At 48.8% G+C, this 19,576-nt stretch overlaps 1 protein-coding gene across 2 annotated transcripts; it reads right to left on the bottom strand.

The window, feature by feature from the left end:
* Nucleotides 1-1,759: 1,759 nt before the first annotated feature.
* CBX6 (chromobox 6) lies at nucleotides 1,760-19,450 on the bottom strand. Of its 2 annotated transcripts, none has more exons than XM_063395929.1 (5): nucleotides 19,296-19,450; nucleotides 19,065-19,108; nucleotides 18,853-18,918; nucleotides 18,514-18,580; nucleotides 1,760-10,452 (listed from the first exon to the last, which is right to left on the bottom strand). In XM_063395929.1, the coding sequence occupies exons 1-5, from the start codon at nucleotides 19,362-19,364 to the stop codon at nucleotides 9,535-9,537; spliced, it is 1,164 nt and encodes a 387-aa protein (XP_063251999.1). In that variant the 5' UTR covers nucleotides 19,365-19,450; the 3' UTR covers nucleotides 1,760-9,534. The 2 variants fall into 2 exon arrangements, with proteins under 2 accessions (XP_063251999.1, XP_063251998.1); XM_063395928.1 differs by having other exon boundaries at nucleotides 1,760-10,506; nucleotides 19,296-19,449.
* Between the last annotated feature and the right edge of the window lie 126 nt (nucleotides 19,451-19,576).

Consider the following 19,576-nt stretch of genomic DNA (forward strand, 5'->3'; position numbering starts at 1 on the left):
CAGAGGGACTGGGAGGTAAAATCTGGGAGGAAAATCCCAATTAAGGGATTTTCTTCCATCTAATTAACACTCAAAAGGTGTCTGGGGCTAGCTGCTGTCCTCAAGGGGTGGCTGCAGGCAAGGCAAGGCTGGACAAAGGGTCACGCTGCTGTGCTCCCTGGGTGAGAGGAACATTTGGGATGGACTGCTAACTTGAGAAGAAGGCCACCCACTGCTCCAAGGCAGCCCTGCATCCAACCCACCCCACAGGAACCAGGCTGCTCCATCCTAGCCAGCATGAAACTCGGGCCCATTCATAGATGCTGAGGCCAGCAGGTTGGTGGGGTGAGGGGAGAAACCTTTTCTCGGGGGAGTGTAAACTGATGCCTCTGAGGTGGGAGATTCCCTGCTCCCACCTTATGACCCAGCTCAGGAACATCCCCAGGGTCACCTTAAAGAGATGAAAGGGCTTCTCTGCCACTGCCACTCCATGGACTCCGTTTCATCTCCTTTGATCTGGAGCCTTCAGATCCTGGGCACCTGCAGGTTTTACACAGCATGGGAATCCTGGCTTCTTTCATTTCCAGGTTTCTCAGCCCTGCACACGTGACTTGCATCACCTTGTCCCTGGTTACTGGGTCTGTCTGCATGAGTGTGTTGGTGCAAGACCTCATTGGATGTATTCAGTCAGGCTGGGATCTGTCTCTCCAGCCTTCCTCCTGCTCCAGAAAGCATGGGTGAGAGTTGGCTTCATTTGGTGTTCTCAAATCCAGCCAGAAGCCCACTGGCTTCTGAGCAAAACCAGGGTGCAAGGGGAAGGGAGAAGGGAGTGCCAGCTTTGCAAGTGTTTAGGCACGCAGAAGAGGCAAGGTGAGCCTGATGGCATGACATGAATGTGCTTGGCTTCGGTGGGGAGTATTCCCTGCTGCCAGCTATGTCACCACTGAAGCAGGCCCTGCTGTGGCTTTCCAAAACTCAGACAGCAATTCTCTGCAAGGAATGCCTGGCTCAGCCCAGTCTCTCCCCTCCAGGTGAGACCTCATCACACTCTCCTGAAGGGCAGCCCTGAGGGTGTTTTGGTTGGAGTTATGCCCAGACACTGCCCTTTCCCAGTAACCTGAATTGCTGCCTTCCTGCCCTTCTCTTCTGTCTTGCCTGAAGAGCATCTCTGTCTAAAACTCACTCGCTTGCACCCCATCACATCTCCCACCACCAGCACTTACCTCCTAGTTTAGCTGAGCCTTTTTATGCAACTGCTACGGGCTGGAGAGTAATGGAGCAGATCTGGGGCTTCAATTACACACAGGGAGAAAAATTTTCACTGTATTTCTTGGATCAGCTTGTCAGAAAGTGCACTTAAGCACGTATTCTGGAGTTGGGAAAAGCCTAAAGCATTTTTCAGCCACCAAGTGCTAGGCTGTACTCTGATCTAATTTCATTCTTGAAAGAAAAGGATGTGGGAGATCCGTGGGAGATCCATGGGAGATTCTCCAAAGCACTAGGGAAGAGGAACTTCAGGTTCCACTTGCTATAAGCTTGGCGTTCCCAAATGCTCCCTCTTCCCTTAACATTCCAGAATACTCCCTTGTCTTTTGTCAGAGCTTCTCTGTGTCCAGAAAGGTCTGAAGACCAAACCAGGGCTGATCCGTGGTGCCCAAGAAGGGTACAGGTGCTTGTGTTTGACTGCAGAGCTGATCTGAGCTGGCTCAGGGCAGGCATTTCTGTAGCTCTCCTCCCAAGCTCCACAACCCACAGCCTGCCCAAGGAAAACAACAACCGGTTTTGGAATGTAACAATTTATTTGGGTTAATTTTTTGTTTTCATTTTTAACTCCCCATTTCTGGCATTGATACAATATTCAAGAGCAGCAGAAAGAACAAAATGTACAAGAATACAAGAGTAATTAGCACAACCCCCACCCCCAAACCTGGAGCAAACCAATTTCTTGTAGGAAGCACCAAGGGAAGGGGTGATTCAATCACCCTTCCAGTGGCTCTGTCTCCCACCCATCCACACTAGACAGAGTTTAGCCAGCTGGGAACTGGATAAAAAACCAAAACAAAACTGAACAAACACTATATTTAAAATGAAAATTTCAAGACAAAAAAATAATATATAGATATACAATTCATCCGTGCACAATCCTTAAATGCATTTTTTCAAAAAAAAAAAAAAAAAAAAGACAAGATACATATTTAGGTTTATTTTAAATTAAAAAAAATTTACCACCTTCACTCTGTATGCCAAGTGAGGGGAAATGAAGAGACAGATGGGTTGCACCAGAACAATCAGCACTCTTAGAGTTAGGGCTGACCTCCTCCAAGAGAAAGGAAGGGCTCTGATGCTGCCAAAGCTCAAGCACAGGTGCAGAATCTGAAGCATCCAAGTACCACAGAACTCAGTGGGGTCCCTCACCTGCTCCAAGTTCAGTGTTTGCAGGAATCTGCGACATTTGAGCCTAAGCTTGGTACAGGGGAAGGTGAAAGGAAGGAACAGATGAAGTAGGCCCCGTCCTCCACCACTACCAGACAACTTTATATGCAAAAAGAAAATAAATGGGGGGAAAAAAAATCCCAAAGCAGAGTCTCCTCTATTCTTAGGGAGTGTACAATGGCACAGGGGAGAAGAGGAAGGAGGACAGCACACTGAGTTGATTTGCTTGGGGGAAGTGCAGGCATGACAATTCTTTTCTAAAAAAAGTCATCAGAACAACTAATTTTTTTGTTCCGTTCAAGAACTTGACCTAAGATTCTGCCCCCACTTCACAGCTGGGGGCTGGAAGCAGCAAGCTCCCTCCAGGGCAGCTGAAGAGCAACCTACCTATGCACAAGCACCTGCCTGCTGCTCTGCCCAGAGGGAAACCCTCAGCATCCCTAGAGAGCAGAAGCCAGCTGGAGGGCTGCTTTGGAGCACAGAAAAGCCTCACTAGTCCTACGAGGCCCTGAATCCCCACCAAGTGCTTTGACCCACCCAGCCATGTTCTGGAGGTTTAATGTGAGCTCTAAGTGCTCAGGTGAACAAGGAATGAAGTAAAGAACCAGGGCCCTGCAATGGGAATTAACACTTTGCCTGCGTGTCTCACCATGCTCCTTTCCTCCCAGCACACACATTTTCTGGACTGTTGCAGAAGCTGGCATAACTCTGACTGCATCTTAGTGCAGTTCTGTTACCTTACTTCTTCCCTGTGCCACAGCATGCTGCTTGCTGCCCACTTCCCAGCTCCACTCAGCCCGGGGACACAGAGGGCATCCCGCTCCTCCATCCTAGTGCCATCTCCCAGTCCCTGGAGGGTGTGGCTCAAAGCACAGAACTCACCTGGAGTGGAAAGACCCTCACCCCAAGGACTGCGCTTTTGAATGGCCCTGGAATCATTTTGTTTCCCACTACAGAGAAGCTGCAATGGACAGAAGAGCTGCCAGAAGCAGCCAACCACCAAAGGACTGAATCTCCCTTCACTCCTGGAAGGAGAAATTTAGAGAAGGGAAGAAAGAAGAACTCAGGGCCCTGCTGCGTGCTTACAGGTGAGGCAGGTAAGACACAGGGCACCTCAAAATGCACCATACAGAACACAAGAGAAGCTCCTAGTGCCAAGACTGACTCCGCACAGAAAAGGGTGTAAATACCTCCGACCACATCAGTCTGGCACAGGGCAATGGCAAAATGTGAGAGGAGCAGAGGATGGAAAGGCAAAGGTGAAGATGGAGACAGACTCCAACATCTTGTGCCATCTAAACCTTCAAAAAGAAACCATACACATTGAACTCTGAGGAAAGATCTCAAAAACAGAAGTGAAATAAGAAAATATTTTCTCAGCCTCAGAGCATTGAAGATCTTGAAATGAAGATACTTCCTGGAATTACCTGGGGAAGGAAGCACAGACAAGGAGCAGGGGATTTCTGAAGCAACACTGAGCACTCCATCTTTGTGCAAATGCCTCAAGAGTTGGGCTGCCAGCACCCTTAGTCGGATGGTATCTTCCACCCCCATCCCCTCTGTATGAGGGAGACAGAGGTGCAGGGCAGTGACACAGCTGGCAGAAGAACTATGAAAGCCAAGAAGGAACAGAACTCAGTAGGCACTGAATCCCCAATCCCAAATTAATCCTCCACAGCAGATCACCTTCAGAGCGAAGATCAGGGAGGCTGCGCACAGGGTGGTGGGTGAGATGGGGAGAAAGAGAGGATTCATATATTTATATATAAGAAATAAGTAAGATCCCAGCTCTTGTGTGATTATTGGGCAACTGAAAAATGCAGCAACAGCAAGCGACATTGGAGTAAAAGGATGTGCCAGGCAAGGAGGAAAAAGTCATCAGAAGGTGGGGAAGCAAAAGGGAAAATAAGCACTTAGCCAAACACGCACTCCAGGTTTGTTATACCTCCCTGGGAAGGACCTGTTCCTGAACAGCCCCATTAATGCCATGGCCTGGGGTGGGCAGAAGTGTGGGGAACTCAGGACATCATCCTTCAAACATGGCAACCTCTTTCTGCTAGGACGTCCCCAGGAAGGTGATAATCTCCAAACACTGGGAGCTGCTGAAACCTCCTCTACAAAGAGGGACTGGAGAAGGGAGTGATATCCCTAGGAAGACTCAGCTCAAGAGACAGCTCCTACCTGGTAAAAAGCATGATTGTGGTTGTGATTTTTTTTTAAATTTGTTTATTTTACAAAATCTCCCTGGGAACTTCAGTAAGGGGAGACACAGAGAAATGCTCCCTTTCCCTTTTGAAAACAGAATTTAAGCAGTGGCTCACCACAGCTGGGCCTGCTCACCACACTATTTCTGTTTCTCATCCCCAAAGGAGCTTTTATCTCATTAGCTTCATGCCCCTCCAGTCCCACGCTGCTCACTGAGAAGAGAACATGAGACAGGAAGTTTCTGTTCCAAGTTGAAAGCCATGGGAAGCACCAACAGAGTTTGATGGGCAGAGAGAGAAGTTCTCAAGTGCAGTCCAGACTATGGGAAGCATTGAGACATCAGTCTCAATCTGCCACTGCAAAGGGCACCAGAGAAATCCAGACAAGAAAAGCTGTTCAAGCATCCCTGGCTGCCATCTCCTGTTCAGACACCAACATCTGGTGGTTTCCCTTTTCCCTGCAGTCACTCCCACATGCCAGATGAACACCAGAGACATCTTGGACAGGGAAGCCAGCACACAAGAGCTGCCCCCTTGCTCTGAAGGAACATTCAGGCAACTCTGCCCCATCATCCCAAAGGAAAGTGGAGAAGAAGGCTGACCTACTTGAGTACAGTCCTGTCAGGGTGTTCCTCTCCCCTCTCCAACCTAAAAACTTCCAGCATTTGCTGGCCTCAAGAAGAGGGTGCACATCCCTCAGCAACACAATCAGAGCACACAAGGCAGCTCTCTCATCTGCCTCTAGAGATCCGGCCACTGTTGGAGAAGGGGTGCTGAAATACACACCAATGAGATTTAGTTTTCTGTCCTGATGTAGTGAATGCTATACAGAAAAATGTCACCCCCAACCTGGTATTGGAAGAAGTTAGGAAGCCTTAGAGAGGGGAGGCATATCTGCTTCCCAGGAAATAAGCCCACCATGATTAATTCTGCTTGGATATAGCGGATGGAAAAGAGACAGCAACTTGGCAGGAAAGGTACATGCCAACCCCAAGCATTAGCAGCTTGCTGTGCATGCAAAGTAAGTCAACTGTTTCCATGCTGATGGCCTGATCCACATTCTGTGAGAATGGGACCAGCCATCTCTGAGGGCTGCTCAGCCAGAAAACCACTTGGCGACTCCACCTTAGCTCACAGGAGAGGTATGGGAGGGAAAGGAACTCACTCCAACACACGGGAGGCAAGGACGGGAGAGGTTTGTAGACAGGGTTCCTCCAACATGCAACTTGCCTTTTCAGCTCAGAGATTGCTGCTTAGTCCTAGAATGTCTTTCCCTCCAGTTCAAGCAAGCCAAACACCATCCCAGACACACATGCTTCGATACTACAAAATACTCTTTTCTCTAAGGACCATCTAATACCACTACAGTTTGTGCAATCACTGCATTTATTATTCATTTTTAAACTGTCTCTCGCTCTCTCCCTGTAGAAATTTTTTTTAACTTTTCTTTTTTTATGCAAAACTAATCATTTCACTTTTTCCACTCCATCATAAAATCTCCTCTAAAAACACAACAACGAGAACAAACATGGCACAGACACAGAGAATATTTCCCTGTTTTTGTTGATTTTTTTCCTAAGGGTTATGGGGAAAGGAAGGGGATACTTTCAAATAAACTCCTCCCTCAATTCCATGCCCATTTTAAAAGGCATGGATGAATCTTCTTTTCCTATCTCCATTAAGGAGTAAGGGCAAAAATTCAGAAGGAGGTGCGCAGCCCATGTGAATACGAAGGTAGATTAAGTCAGCCTCAAGTGTCTTGTCCACCTGAGGGAACTTGAGGCAACTGCTGAATTTAAGTTAGCAAACTTCTAACTCAAAACAGCACGGGATCATCATTTTGGATCCAGATGTTCAGGGTTTGGTTCCCACATGGTGACCCACCCAGGGAGAGATTTGTCACACAAGCAGGTGAGCTGTGTCTGCAAGCCAGATCATACTCCTTTCTTCCTCCACAAAGAGGATCTACTGCACAAGTTTCTCTGCTGCAACAAGTCCACTTATCTCCTCACTACAGGAAGAAGGTCCTTGAGGAGCATCCCTGCAATGACCCACTGTTTTGCTCTTCACAGACAGTTCCCTTGCTTGCTACTCTGGTGAAAGGCAAAACCCCTTCAACTAAACAATTCCTGCCCCTTGCCCCCAAAGAACACCATACAAGAGACACTGGGGAAAAGAATTCTGCCAAGCAACACATCTTGGCCAAAACACATCAAGAGTTTCCTATTAAAGTTCCCTTTTATCTCCCACTGAAACGCTTCAACACTTTTTTTCAGAACCTTGATACCACAAAACAAAACATCACCACATACACACCAAACAGTAACTTAACCTAAAGTGACCAGCCCGTTTGCATCCACCCCATAAAGCAGCTCCTCTTATGTCACAGCCACAGATTAGTTATTTAGAAGGGAGAGGAAAAAGAGAGGAATCTCCTTGCTATTTTCCTAAGAAAGAGCTTTTCCCTATGCATACAAACTGCTCATCTTTGAAGCTTCAGTCAAATGGATAGGCTATACTAACATAAGGGATCCCTGGGTGTGCCAGGCACAGGAAAGATGCGCAAAAGAAAACCCAACCAAACAAAAAAAACACCCACAAAAAATACAAGCAGGTATTAACACAGACACGTACACAAGTCCAACATGTTATAGAAAGCCTTAGCCTGGTGAATGGATCAGGGAAGTCTCTTTCTCCCTGCCCCTAGCTTGTGAATGAAAGCACATCCCCGAAGAGTCCACTAAGCTCTTTAACCAAGGAAAGAAAAAGGAAGAGGTGTACCAACGGTGGTGCTAACAGCACCTGGAATCCCTCTCACACTGTCTGCACAGACACCCAATCGCAAATGGTGAAATTTACCATTTCCCACAGCTTGGAATGCCACCCACTGCAAGGCAAGGTTTGTGGGGAGGGCAGCAAAGATTTTATTACACCAACCCAGGCACTGGAGGCAGGGAATAGACAAGCTCTGGGCACAAAAGCCCTAAGTAAGGTCAGAAGCCAGTCTATCCCTCTACCATCCTGACAATATCCCTTAGGCAGACAAATATTACTTCCCTCCCACAAATTGCCTCCCTTCTATCTTCAGATCACTGCAACCACAAAATCACTACTGCAGGAGAGCACTCCTCAGAGCCAGCAGCTCCTGAACATCCTTGTGTGAAAGCACCAGATGGGCCAATTCCATTTGTGTTCACCTGCTCAGGGCAGGTTTGTAAATAAATGGAGCCCTGACATGAGGAAAATTTTCCACCCTTTTCACCTGTGCAGCATGTTATGTAGAAGCGACACCCCTCTACCCCATCCAGGGACAGAGCTGAGAGGGTGAGGCTCTACCACCAGTTCATCAGCACCTCTTGCCTCTACAGGCTCAGTCCTGTGCGAGTAGAGGAAGAAAGGAGAGCAAAGGAACGGCTGCTCACTGTGAAGCTTAGGACCCACACAGAAACAGAGCAAAACAGAAATGGCAGGCAAAAAATAGAGCTTATTTTGGATGTGAACAAAGCTGGTCAGGGAAAGAGGGAGCTGCATAACAAACAGCAAGCTGTGGTCTTGCTCCCTCCTACTTGCTAGGGATGAAGATCAGCTTCTAGATCAGCTCACAGGAGCTTTAGGGGAAGAGATCCAGTGCACACGCATAGGATGTGAGAGAGACAGGTATTTCTTATGAGCACCTTTGGTCGACAGTTATAAGGGCTGTTTCAGATGCTGAAAAGACAGAGGGGAAACCTCTTCCAGGCCACCCACCAGGAGGGGAGAGTAGGAGGGGCAAAAACAAGCAGGAAGAACAAACAACCTGCCTTAGCATCCACCCCTCCTTCCTTTGGAAAGAGCAAGAGGAAGCAAAGAGGGCTGGGAGAAGCATACGCATGAGGCAGGACAGCAGCCTCATGCAGCCGGGGCAGCTGTCACACTGTTGGCATTATCTTCCCACAGACTGAAGGATGGATGAACAGCCCACTCCTGCTTCCACCACAGAAAGACCAGGGAAAGGCATTTCATGTCCCTCTCTCCCAAACAAGTGCAAGTGATGAACATCAGGAGGAAGATATGGACTGGAAGCAGAATCTTTTTCTTCCCTTTCTCCTGAGGAGCTGAACAGGTTGGAAGATACAGGAGAAGAGGAAGGATCAGGGCACCTGAAAGCACCCATACAACTGCCAAGGTAGCACCAATAGTCAAAAGAAAGGGGAAGCCAATATGAGGCACAGGCTGCATGGGGCAACTCCACCACCCCAGCTTTTTCTCAAGCACCTTCCAGGCATGATATTTCACCTGTCCTTCCCCCTGTCACTATGGGGCCATCTGGATCAGCAACTGCCACAAGGACAGTAAAGGAGAGGGCAGATCCAGGCCACAGGCCAAGAGAGGAAGGACAGCAGGATGGTAATCATGGCAAGGAAGAATGGAAGAGTGTTGCATGCACATTGTGGGAGAAGGTCTGGAGGACATGGGCAAGGGCTCCAATCCTCTTACATCCTCCCCTCAAAGGTTTGGAGCTCCTCTTCAGTTTTTATCAAAGATGGAAGGGGAATGACGAAGAGCAGCACCATCCTCACCTACCTACACAGGCACACAGACACATGTTCACTCATTCCTCAGCCCCAAAGGCTCCACTGCCCATTGGACAACACCACATTCAAGGACAAACAACCACTCCCCAGCCCACCACAACCCTCCCTGCCTCCTCCTAGCAGCACCAACACCCAGGAACAATAGGTGCTCCCACACCCCGACTGACACACTCCAGCCTCCAGGCAAGAGGAAGTGGGCAGGAGGAAAGGAGGAGGAAGGGTGGCAGTGAGGGCAGAGGGACAGCCAAGGGGAGGAAGGAGAGAACTAAGGACAGCCACTCGCACCACGACTTCTCTCAGGTAGAGCTCCCCCCACAACCCTGGAGTAGGGGGGACCTGGCTGCTCATTTGCTGCCTCCTCCACCACCACCCGCCGCCACCTTCTCAAAATCCTCTGCATTGCAGAACTCCTTGATGGTTACAGTGAGGAGGTTGCTGGTGACATCTGTGACCACCACATTAGAGCAAGGGGACATCTCAGGACGCCAGTCGCCGGTCTCCTGCTCTGGGTCAGAAGAGGAGGGGGACAAGGAGGGTGTCTGCGCCCCACTGCACCCTCCCGAGGGAGAACGCTTGCTGGTGGCAGCCGACTCAGGTGGGATCGAGAGGTCAAGGACCTCCGACTCACGCCAGTCGGGAATGGCTGGGCTGAGGGTCTCAGGGAGCAGCTTTGGAGGGGAATCATCTGGGTCAGAGGAGGAGTGGGGAGTAGGTGATGGGCAGCCAGAGGAGCTGGAGCTGGGGGCATCATAGGGGGTGGAGCCCATAATGAGCCCACAGGAGGCTGCCTGGGAGCCTTCGGCCTCCCCCTTGCCCTCCAGAGAGGGGGTAGGTGCAGCAGATGACTTATTGTAGAGCGAAAAGCTGCCAAACTTCATGTGGCGGATCTGAGTGCGGAGGACGCTCTCGCTGAACTTTTTGCTCTTGCCAATGACACGGTTTCGGGACGGGATCTTGGGCCGAGCCAGGCCCCCGGCCCCATTGGCTGGCTTCCCACCTTTGTCAATGACTTTGAGGTTGAGGATGATGCGGCTGCGTTTGGGCTCACGGGGTTTGACCTTACGGTTGATGATGCGGACGGTCTCCGAGAAGGGTGAGACAGGAGGACGAATGCCAGCCCCGCCACCCACGCTCCCACTATTCTGAGGGTCTGGACGGGGCAGGGGGCGCCGGGACATGCGGTGGCATCGCCGGATGTCTTTCTTGAGCCGGTGCACCGCAGCACTGGAGTGGAGCTTGGGAGAGGAGGTACTGGAACCAGGCTTGACAGAAAAGTGTACATCCCCAATGTGGAGGGCCTCCGCTTGGGCCCGAGCCTGCGGTGGTGGGGAGAAAGAAAAAAAACAGGGTCAGAGAGGCAGCCTAGGTGTAGATCTCAAATAGGGCACTGCTCACTTCAGGCCAAACACTCACTGGCAGTACCATGACAGATTCATAGCCAAAATCAATGACAAGGGCAGGTACACACCTACAAACTATTGATAGCTCCAGCACAGCCCTCACACAGGCACTGTCTATATCATTTTTGGGCAGCTAATGTTTCCCTAGGCTGTACCCCTGTTGACACATGCTTTCCCTAGGAGAAACTGCTGCTTCCCAAGCATGTTTCAGGGTTAGAGTTAATGGTTTACAAAACCCCTCCTTGGTCATCATCAGTCAATGTGCACAACCCTCCACTCTCAGCCAAAGAAGCCAGCATCATCCTAGGCACTTGGGGCTGTCAGTGCTGAGATATCACCCAAACTTACATAGGGATTGTACCAGGTTCTCTACAAACTAAGCACAAGAGGGAAAAGGCAGAGTAATGCCTAATGAGAATCGCCTCTGAAAAGTGTGGTAGTGTGGTCTTGAGAAACACAGAAGGCTGGTGAGAATGGTCTGCTGGAGCAGTCTTCATTAAACACAAGAAATTTAGAGATCTGATTTTTAATTAGGGTCACACGCGAGTCATCCATTCTTACTGTGCTGTGGGAGCAAGGTCCCATGTTTAAAGCTAGAGATGAGGCCAGCTGGAATTCAAGTAAAATTTAACTGCACCTCCAAAATGTTTGACTTGTCCTTTTGAGCACCACACTTGTTTGAAACCTATCACTGGACCAGGCAGGAATAACACCTGTTCAGCTGCTCTGTGCCAGCCCTCCCCAACAGCCAGGCCAGGAGAACAATATTTTCAAGCTCTTCTGGTGTCAAAAACTGCCCTGGTTCATGCACCAGAGACAGGAAACATTTTCAGGCAGCAGGAACAACATTGTTTCATTGGTAAGCTGGTGCTGTATGACTTGGAGGCATGGAAACCCAGAGTCTATTCTTACATCACGTCTCATCAGAGCTTGTATAGCTCATCCTTCCACCTGCACCCCAGTACTTTTCCAAACCAAGCCCCCTCCATATTCCTTCTTAGCAATGGTGACAGGTAGAAGTCACAGAGGCCTGGAGGGGACAGGCGAGCCCCCACCCTGTGACTGCCCATCCCGCTAGCAGCTTCCCCCACCTCGTGGGCACAGCAAGAACTGCAGCGCTAGAAGACGACAGCTGCTTTTCCTCCCCAGTTTTCTATCCCCTTGCCCCTTGCACACGCCAAGATCGGGATGGCTTCTTGCCAGTTAGGAGCTTAGCACTCAACTCCATCTCCTTTGTCACCCTGCAGGCTGTGTCTCCTACAAGAGAAATGCTGGGGGAAAAATGTACGTGTAAACGCAGGGATTTAATAGATCTAAAAGGGCCCAGCCAGCCCTGGCACAAAAAGCTCCAAGTTCCTGCCCTACAGCTCCAGAGCTTTGCTGTTAGCCAGAGCCCCTCTTCTCCCACAGACATACCCATGGGAACCACAGAAGATCCCAAATGAGCAGAGAACGGGATATGAAGACATTTTGTTCTTCTCTGACTAACACTGGATGATCACAGCCTTCAGTACTAGTATTCTGGCTTTAAAAGAGCTGCAAAAACGAGGCCTCCTTCTCTGACTGTACAAGAAAACAGTCTTCCCACCCTTGTCAATGACATTGAGGCTGAGGATGATGCAGCTGAAAGCTCATCCTGACTGGGTACCTAGATTCTGTGTTAGCTGACTGACAAAGAAACAAAGACAAGTTAGCACAACCCCAAGACAGGTGCAGACACTCTGCACATTAACTAACAGGGCTGTTTCCCCCTAGCTAAAGGGAAGTGTTCCCAGCACACACAAACCCCAACACATCTTTCTGAAGCAGAAAGCATCCCAGTGTCCATCTAGTACTCTTTGCTCAGCCTTGTGTGTTACTCCATGCTCCAAACTGTTGAGAAAATAAGACAGTTCCTGTCACAGGCTTCATACAGACCTGAGCACAGCAACAGCACAGGTGAACTCTCTGCACCACACATCAACTCTCCCCCTCCCATCTCATCAATACACAACTTGGAGACACTGCAGACCCAGTCAGGAGGTCACAGGCACAGGCTAATGTACATTTGGGCTGGGCTTGCTCCATCTCTTCACAGGTCCCTCTGAAGCAGGTGGCAGACATAAGGACAAGCTAAAGTTTGCTTTCTGACATTACATACCAATATTTCTGACATTACAAACCATGAATTAATAAATTTGTTGCTTTTCATCTTGCTCCACATCACAGCCAGCCCTTCCAGCATTGCTGCTCTTGTACTTTGGGTTTCTCATCAATTTACCACTGCTGAGCCAAGAGCAAAATACAACACAACATCCCATTCCAAAATACAGGACAGGGAAGCCAGGCAGAGGTTACAGACAGATGCATCACTGAAAATCCTTCTACAGCTTCAGTGGATGGACAAAGGTATCCCTCAGGGCATCTCCTATTGCCAACATTGCACATCTTTCAGGTTAATTGCCTACCCCGTAATCATGCCTTGGAGTGAGGAGTTCTGCCCCCTCTGTGCCATTCTGCTCCAAGTCAAATCTAATTGTCACCCTCCACCACCTCCGCCTCCATCACCAATGAGAGAAAGAAGGCAGCTTCCCAGAAGTGTGGGGGAAGCAGTCACAAACACCCTGAGTTTCCTTATACACCCCAAAAATTCCTGAGCAAAGCTTCCCATCAGCCACATTAAACAAAGTGATAATGGTGGGATGGTCACTACCTGGCCACTTCTACAGCCCTGCTGATTTTACTTTCTCTGCCTGTACACATTAATCAGCTCCTGTCCTGTTTTCACAGGGACACCTGTCTTGGTTTTGTGCTTGCACAGCAGCTAGTGCAGAGCCCTGGTACATGGCCTGGACTTTTCCAGTGTGCCAGAACCTGTAGGTCTCATTTACATGCTATGTGTCTGTGTTTCCAGTTACTTCTGGGGCACTTTCTCAAGGTTGAAACTGTTTCTAACTCATGTTTCAGTTATCTGCCTTTATTAAATTTCAGCTTCAGTAGTCTCCAGGTAGTCTACATGCAGCATTGATACTTTGGTCAGATTATTAAAACAGGGTAAATTAGGGCCCAACAGTCCTCCCCTGCTGCTACACTGATATCCTCAGTAACCAGCTTCAATACAAGTTCCAGAAAGTGTTACTCAAATATTCAGCTTACCTTGTTTTTCCAGGTAAGGTTTCAAGAAAAATCATATCAGATGCTTTGTCTAAGACCAGCCTCCAGAGCGTTCTCACTTGGGAAGCTTAGTATTCCTACACAGGATCAGGTTTATTCAGGCATCACCTACATGAACTCACCCCTTCACTGCAGAGGACAGCACAGAGGCTCTCCTTCCTGTTTCCAGCCTCAGGTTAAGTAACTTGCTACCTTTGGTTTGGAGAAGACTCAACATTCAGTTTCATCTGCTGCAAATGCACTTCTCCCTGCTCCAGATCCATTCTTCAATCCCATTCTAATTCACAATCCCATTCACAAGCCATATGAGGATAAGGTCTTTGAAAAACAAACCCTCTGAATCCTTTCAACTGTGTCACCACAGTTTGCCACTTGGCTCACAAGTTTTCCATATGGAAACTACCTCTCTAGATTTTGCTGCTTTCACCCACAGGATGAGCTCACTGCTGAAGAGGTACTCAGCATGTATGTGAAGTAATTCACTCTCTGCTTACAGCTCAGCCTACATCAGGATGCAGCTTCTGGAGACTTGCTGCAGTGCTCTGTCATGAGAGCAAGCCAATTGCTGGGATTGCTTCCCTTCCCCCTCTTCCCATCTGGGATATGTATCACCTTTATTTATCTTTACAGCTCTCCCTCACTGCCCCTGGGAACTAGTGTATCCCCCTCATTCCCTACTATTTCTGAATAAGGGTCTCTTGAGGCCCAGCAAGCATATTTGTTCATTCATTCCCTTAATGCACTGAAGCTCACAAGCACGTACACGACACGTGCTTAGAAAGGCCTCTCTTACCTGATTTGTATCAAAATCTCTTCAATTTGGAAAAAAAAAAAAACCAAACCAAAGACCTCATAAGGCAATGCATTTCTAGTTAATTATTTCAAAATCTCGCCAATGCCAGTAGTGCTGCTGCACCACAGTAGCACTAATCTCTCATGAATTATTTGCTCTGCTTTGTCTTTTATTCTCCACCTGCATTCCCTCAGTCTTTGCTTCAAACAGCATTTGCAAGAGCTCTTCTTTCCCCTTTTTGGCTGCCATTCTGCTTTTTTATCACCCTCTTTCTTCTACAGTCTTCCAAGTGACAAGGCAAAAGCAAGCCATTTCATAGCACAGTTCTCCCAAGCAACACTGCCATAAACTAAAGTTTCTCTCTGGATTGGGAACAAAATGCCACAAAAGGGGAACAGTCTGTTTTCAAATTACTCAGGATAATTTACAAACGGGGAAGAGATCAAAGAAACCCAATTCCAGCTTTGGAGTTCAAGAAAGGGCAAAAGGACAGAGCACCATGCTGCTCAGCCCTTTCTTCTCCCACTCTCCTAACTAAGAATCCCTTTATTCTTGTTCTCCCTTACTTCTTCCTTCCCATTAACCTTCACTCCTGTCACCTTAGTATTTATGGCCACCCCAACTAGGGGTCTTTGCCAGCCACCCACTGAGCTTGCAGATTGGGCTATCTCTGAATAGCACTTGCTAGACTTTATTAAATGAGTTGGTGAGGTTTGCATTTCACACAGCGGAGTGCCTAGAGAAAAATGCAAAAAATAAAGAAGGAAACCAAGCAGGAGAAAAAGAGAAAGATCACTGCAGCACGTGCTATGTCTCTGTCTAACCTCACACCAGTGTCCACGCTGAAGGGTCTGTCCTCAAGGATGACTTCTGCCAGATACCTAAGAAATAAGGTAAGTGCCTTATGTACAGCACTGCCCATTTCAGACCAAGAACTTAGTTTCCCATCTACTCAGCACAGGGATGCAGCACACCAGCAGCCTCCCAAGAACTACAGCCTTCCTCCAAGCCTGAGCTCAGCTGTGGGAAAGTTTGCCCCTAGCATGCAAAGGATAAAGACCCATTTCCTGCCCAAAACTTTGCAATTGAAATATGCAGGGGTTGCTTTCAACACCAGCCATCTTGATAGTGATATTACAAAGCCTGGACTGTGATGTGCCTTTTTAGTCTGATGGAAAGGGCAAGTGTTAGACAGCTTTCAGAAACAGAAGCCTGGATTACAAAGGCAGCAGGTGGTCAAAGATGCAGCTTTTCAAAGCTTTTCCAAAGGCGTAGGCCACTAACCTGCTGGAATGCTTTCTGCAAATCCCCCTGGGTGCATATCTACAACTTTTGAGAACTAATCCCAGGATAAACCTAGTCCCAGCTGCAAGCTAAGACACCCACACAAATCAAGTGAGTGGCATATCAGGGCATTTATTTTGATGCCACTCTGGAGACTCAGAAGCCTAGGTTTAAGCACTAATACACATGAAAAATCCTAGCAAGTCACCCAGTCAAGGACAGACTAGTTTATCAAAGCAGTCCTAGGCCAGATTTCTACTTAAACATCATTGCATCCAGGTCTAATCTGTTCATTTAACAGATCAAAAAGAATATTGTTCTAACTGCCAGCTCCAAATACTCCCTCTGGGATACAAGAAACAAATTTCTTCCCCTGCTTCCGAAATTCTCACTGGCAAGAAATTCTGCAGCTGAAAGAACTGAAAATACTGTTAGCAATGCATGAGGTAGAACCCAATTCCACTCCTCCCATAGCAGCACCAGTGCTGCAGGGCTGAAAGAAGTCAAAAGTGCATCTTCAGGGGTCAGAAGAACTGAGTTGCAAACCATCTCACCATCTCTGTCATAACTGTAGTCACACTTGTGTTGATTCTGGTTTGCCTGATTAGAGCTCAAACAAGTTCAGATGGGGCTGGCTCGGAATTACTTCTCACTGCCTGGTCTGGGGTGTTATTTTTAGGGTAGGATCCAAAGTCACAGAAGAACAGCAAGTCAGAGCACTAACAGTTCCACCAGCTCTGTTTCCCAGAGGTGCAAACCAAGAGGCAGCGCTCTGCCCTGCCAGTCTCTCCCATAACATGGCACCAGCCTTCAGGACAGCTGATCTTGCTCCCTATCACAATTCATCTACTACAAAGTACTAAGCCAGCTCTGCAAACCTACAGGTTTCCATTACTGTTTGAGGAGCTGGCAGAAGGAAGATGTGCCACAGAAACGTGTCATAGATGTGATTCAAAGGATGCTGCTGAATAATTCACATTAAGTTTATGGGGGTTTTAAAGGGTAAGGGGAAAAGAGAAGCAATGAGTGGGTTTTGAGTTCGGGGCTTGGCTTATTTTTTTTAAATGAGTCAAAATGAGTGATTTTTTTTTTATAAGTGATATGGCACTAGATATGGCCATATCACATTCAGAATCAAAAATAAAAGAAACTGATTACATATAGCATAGTCACCTCTCTATAGGTCTGAACAGAGTCAGGTGTTACAAATACCAGTATTTTTTAATGCACACAGAGAACTATTTCAAGCTGGTGGTTTTCCCTTCAAGTGTTCCTTTGCATTGCTGGAAATCCAAACACAAGGGTTACATTTAATGCACAACTGCCAGAAAGAGGAAAGCCAACTAGTCGGTGTCCCCTGAATACAGCATAAGAGGTAGCACATATGAGATATGTTTGCAATTCTCAGGCTACAGATACAGAACGCTTTTTTAGCAGAACACCAGGTGACCAGAGAGGACAGTTCCATTAGCAGGACTTCCCAAGGATTACCATGGTCCCCTGGGTTTTTCATGCAGAACATCAGAATACACCTGTTCCTACACTACTTCTGTGTGCTTCATTATGCTTTCTCAAAGCAGAGAAGTGACACCTTATCCCCCACTGCACTTTCTGATGCTCATGTAGTTAAAAGTGCTGAACTGAGTAAAGCTCCTAGTGCTGCCAGGCAAAGGGAAGTATTAACCTGTTTCACAGATGGGGAAACAGGCACAAAGCCTAAGTGACTTGCCCAAAGCCACAGGATGATTTGGTGATAGCAATGCCTTACTATAGGGCCCATGCTGGCTGTTCCAGGGTTTCTTATCAAAATAAAACCACAGGAACTGTGGACTTGCTCATCTGTCTGAACTGTACAAAGGTGTGTCCTTTCTATGCTCATTTGGAACCTGAGATTGTGACGGTTGGAGAGGAAGGGGAGGGAAGAGGGGAGTAGAGCAAGGCATTTAATCTGTAAACCAATAAATTCACAGAACTCTCGTAACAGTCACACAGCTACTGGAATTCTTAATTAAAAAAAAAAGAAGGTAAAAATACAGGGCAAGAAGGCCTGCATAGGGACTACCTTCTTTGCTTCTCTGCAAGCAAGCAGAGATGCTATGACATCTCGCAGAGAAGCTGCCATCCTATGCAGAGGTGAAACACTCCTCCTCCTCCCAGCCACCCCCCACCCTCTGCAAAAGCAAAACAAGCCTGCAGTTTACAGATCAAAGCATGAACCCTTCATGAAACTCTTGTGGAGCACCTACATCCTTAAATGCAATCAGAGGAGCACAAGTGGCAGCGGGATTCCCGCCTCTGCTGCCTGACCGCTCAGCATGCTGCTAAGTTGCAGGGCACGGGCTGGATGAAACAGCCTGCTGAAGGAAGAGGGAACAGGACTGACTAGCTCTCCACTGCGGCAACAGAAGCCCATGAGAAGGAGAGGATATTGGAAAAAGAGATTGCAGGCTCACCATGCACATCTGTGTGTGCTGACCGTCCTGCTGAGGCACTCATAGCACGCACACACATTTTCCCCTCACACGCTTCTGCGCCTCTGCCCACCCCCCCTTTCCTGTCGGGTTTTCCCCGCGCTCCCAGAGCCAGGCATCAGGCACAAGTCACTTGAAAGTCCACTCGTTCCAAGGGCACGCGCCGGCAAGGTTTGAGAGATTCTTTTTTTGCTAGGCCTAAGTTATTTAAGTAAGAGTTACCTTCAGCAGAAAAGTTTTAGGTTTAGGTCCTCTCTTCTTGGGCCCATACAGTTCACGCTCTCGTTCCCTTTAGGGAATCAAATTTGTCAAGAAGTTAAAACTTTTCCCAAAGGGAAAAACAGAAGTATACAAGTACAAAAGAAAAAGAAAAAGAAAAAGAAAAAGAAAAAGAAAAAGAAAAAGAAAAAGAAAAAGAAAAAGAAAAAGAAAAAGAAAAAGAAAAAGAAAAAGAAAAAGAAAAAGAAAAAGAAAAGCCTGGACGCTGTTTCCCGCTCGCCCATCCAAAGCCAAACCTGCTGCTGCAGCCCCCCCTGCCCAGAGTGGGGGATGAATACTCACTTCTGCTCGAAGGCGGCGATGAGGCGGGAGTCCAGGATGTTCTCCTCGGGTTCCCAGGTGCTGTACCTGCAGGGGCGGGAGCAGCGGAGGGGACAAGTGAAGCCGTTAGCACCCTAATCCCCCCGCAGCTGTACACACAGATACCTCCCCCTCCATCCCTTTCTGCTCCATCCCATGCCCCCATCCCCGCAGCCCGGACGGGATACACTCACTTGATGGCCCAGCCTTTCCATTTCACCAGGTATTCGATGCGCCCCTGCAACACACGGGGGAGAAGACGAGAAGACGGGGAAGAAGATGGGGCGGGGGGGGGCGGGGGGGGGGGGGGAGGGCGGTGTGAGGCGGGGGCCCGGCGGCCGGGCCAGCGGCGCGGCCAGGGCCCGGCAGCGAGGACCGAGGTTGGGGGTGGGAGTCCCGCAGCCCCAGTGGGGGCAGCTCCTCACCTTTCGGATGCGGCGCTTGATGATGGACTCGGCGGCGAAGACGCGCTCCCCCACTGCAGACAGCTCCATCTTGCTGCTCCCCCTCAGCGGCGGCGGCGGCGCCCACAGCCCATAATAATCCCGCCCGCCCGCGCGCGCCGCCCCGCCCCTTGCCCCCGGCCCCGCCCTCCTCGTGCCGCCGCCGGCTCGCGCACGCCCGCGCACGCCCGCGCACGCCCGCGCGCCCCCTCCCGCCGCGGCCGCCCGTGACCCGCCCCCCCCGTGGTTAAAGGCCCTTAAAG

This window comes from Prinia subflava, chromosome 4 (assembly GCF_021018805.1).
Source record: "Prinia subflava isolate CZ2003 ecotype Zambia chromosome 4, Cam_Psub_1.2, whole genome shotgun sequence".
Classification (NCBI taxonomy): domain Eukaryota; kingdom Metazoa; phylum Chordata; class Aves; order Passeriformes; family Cisticolidae; genus Prinia; species Prinia subflava.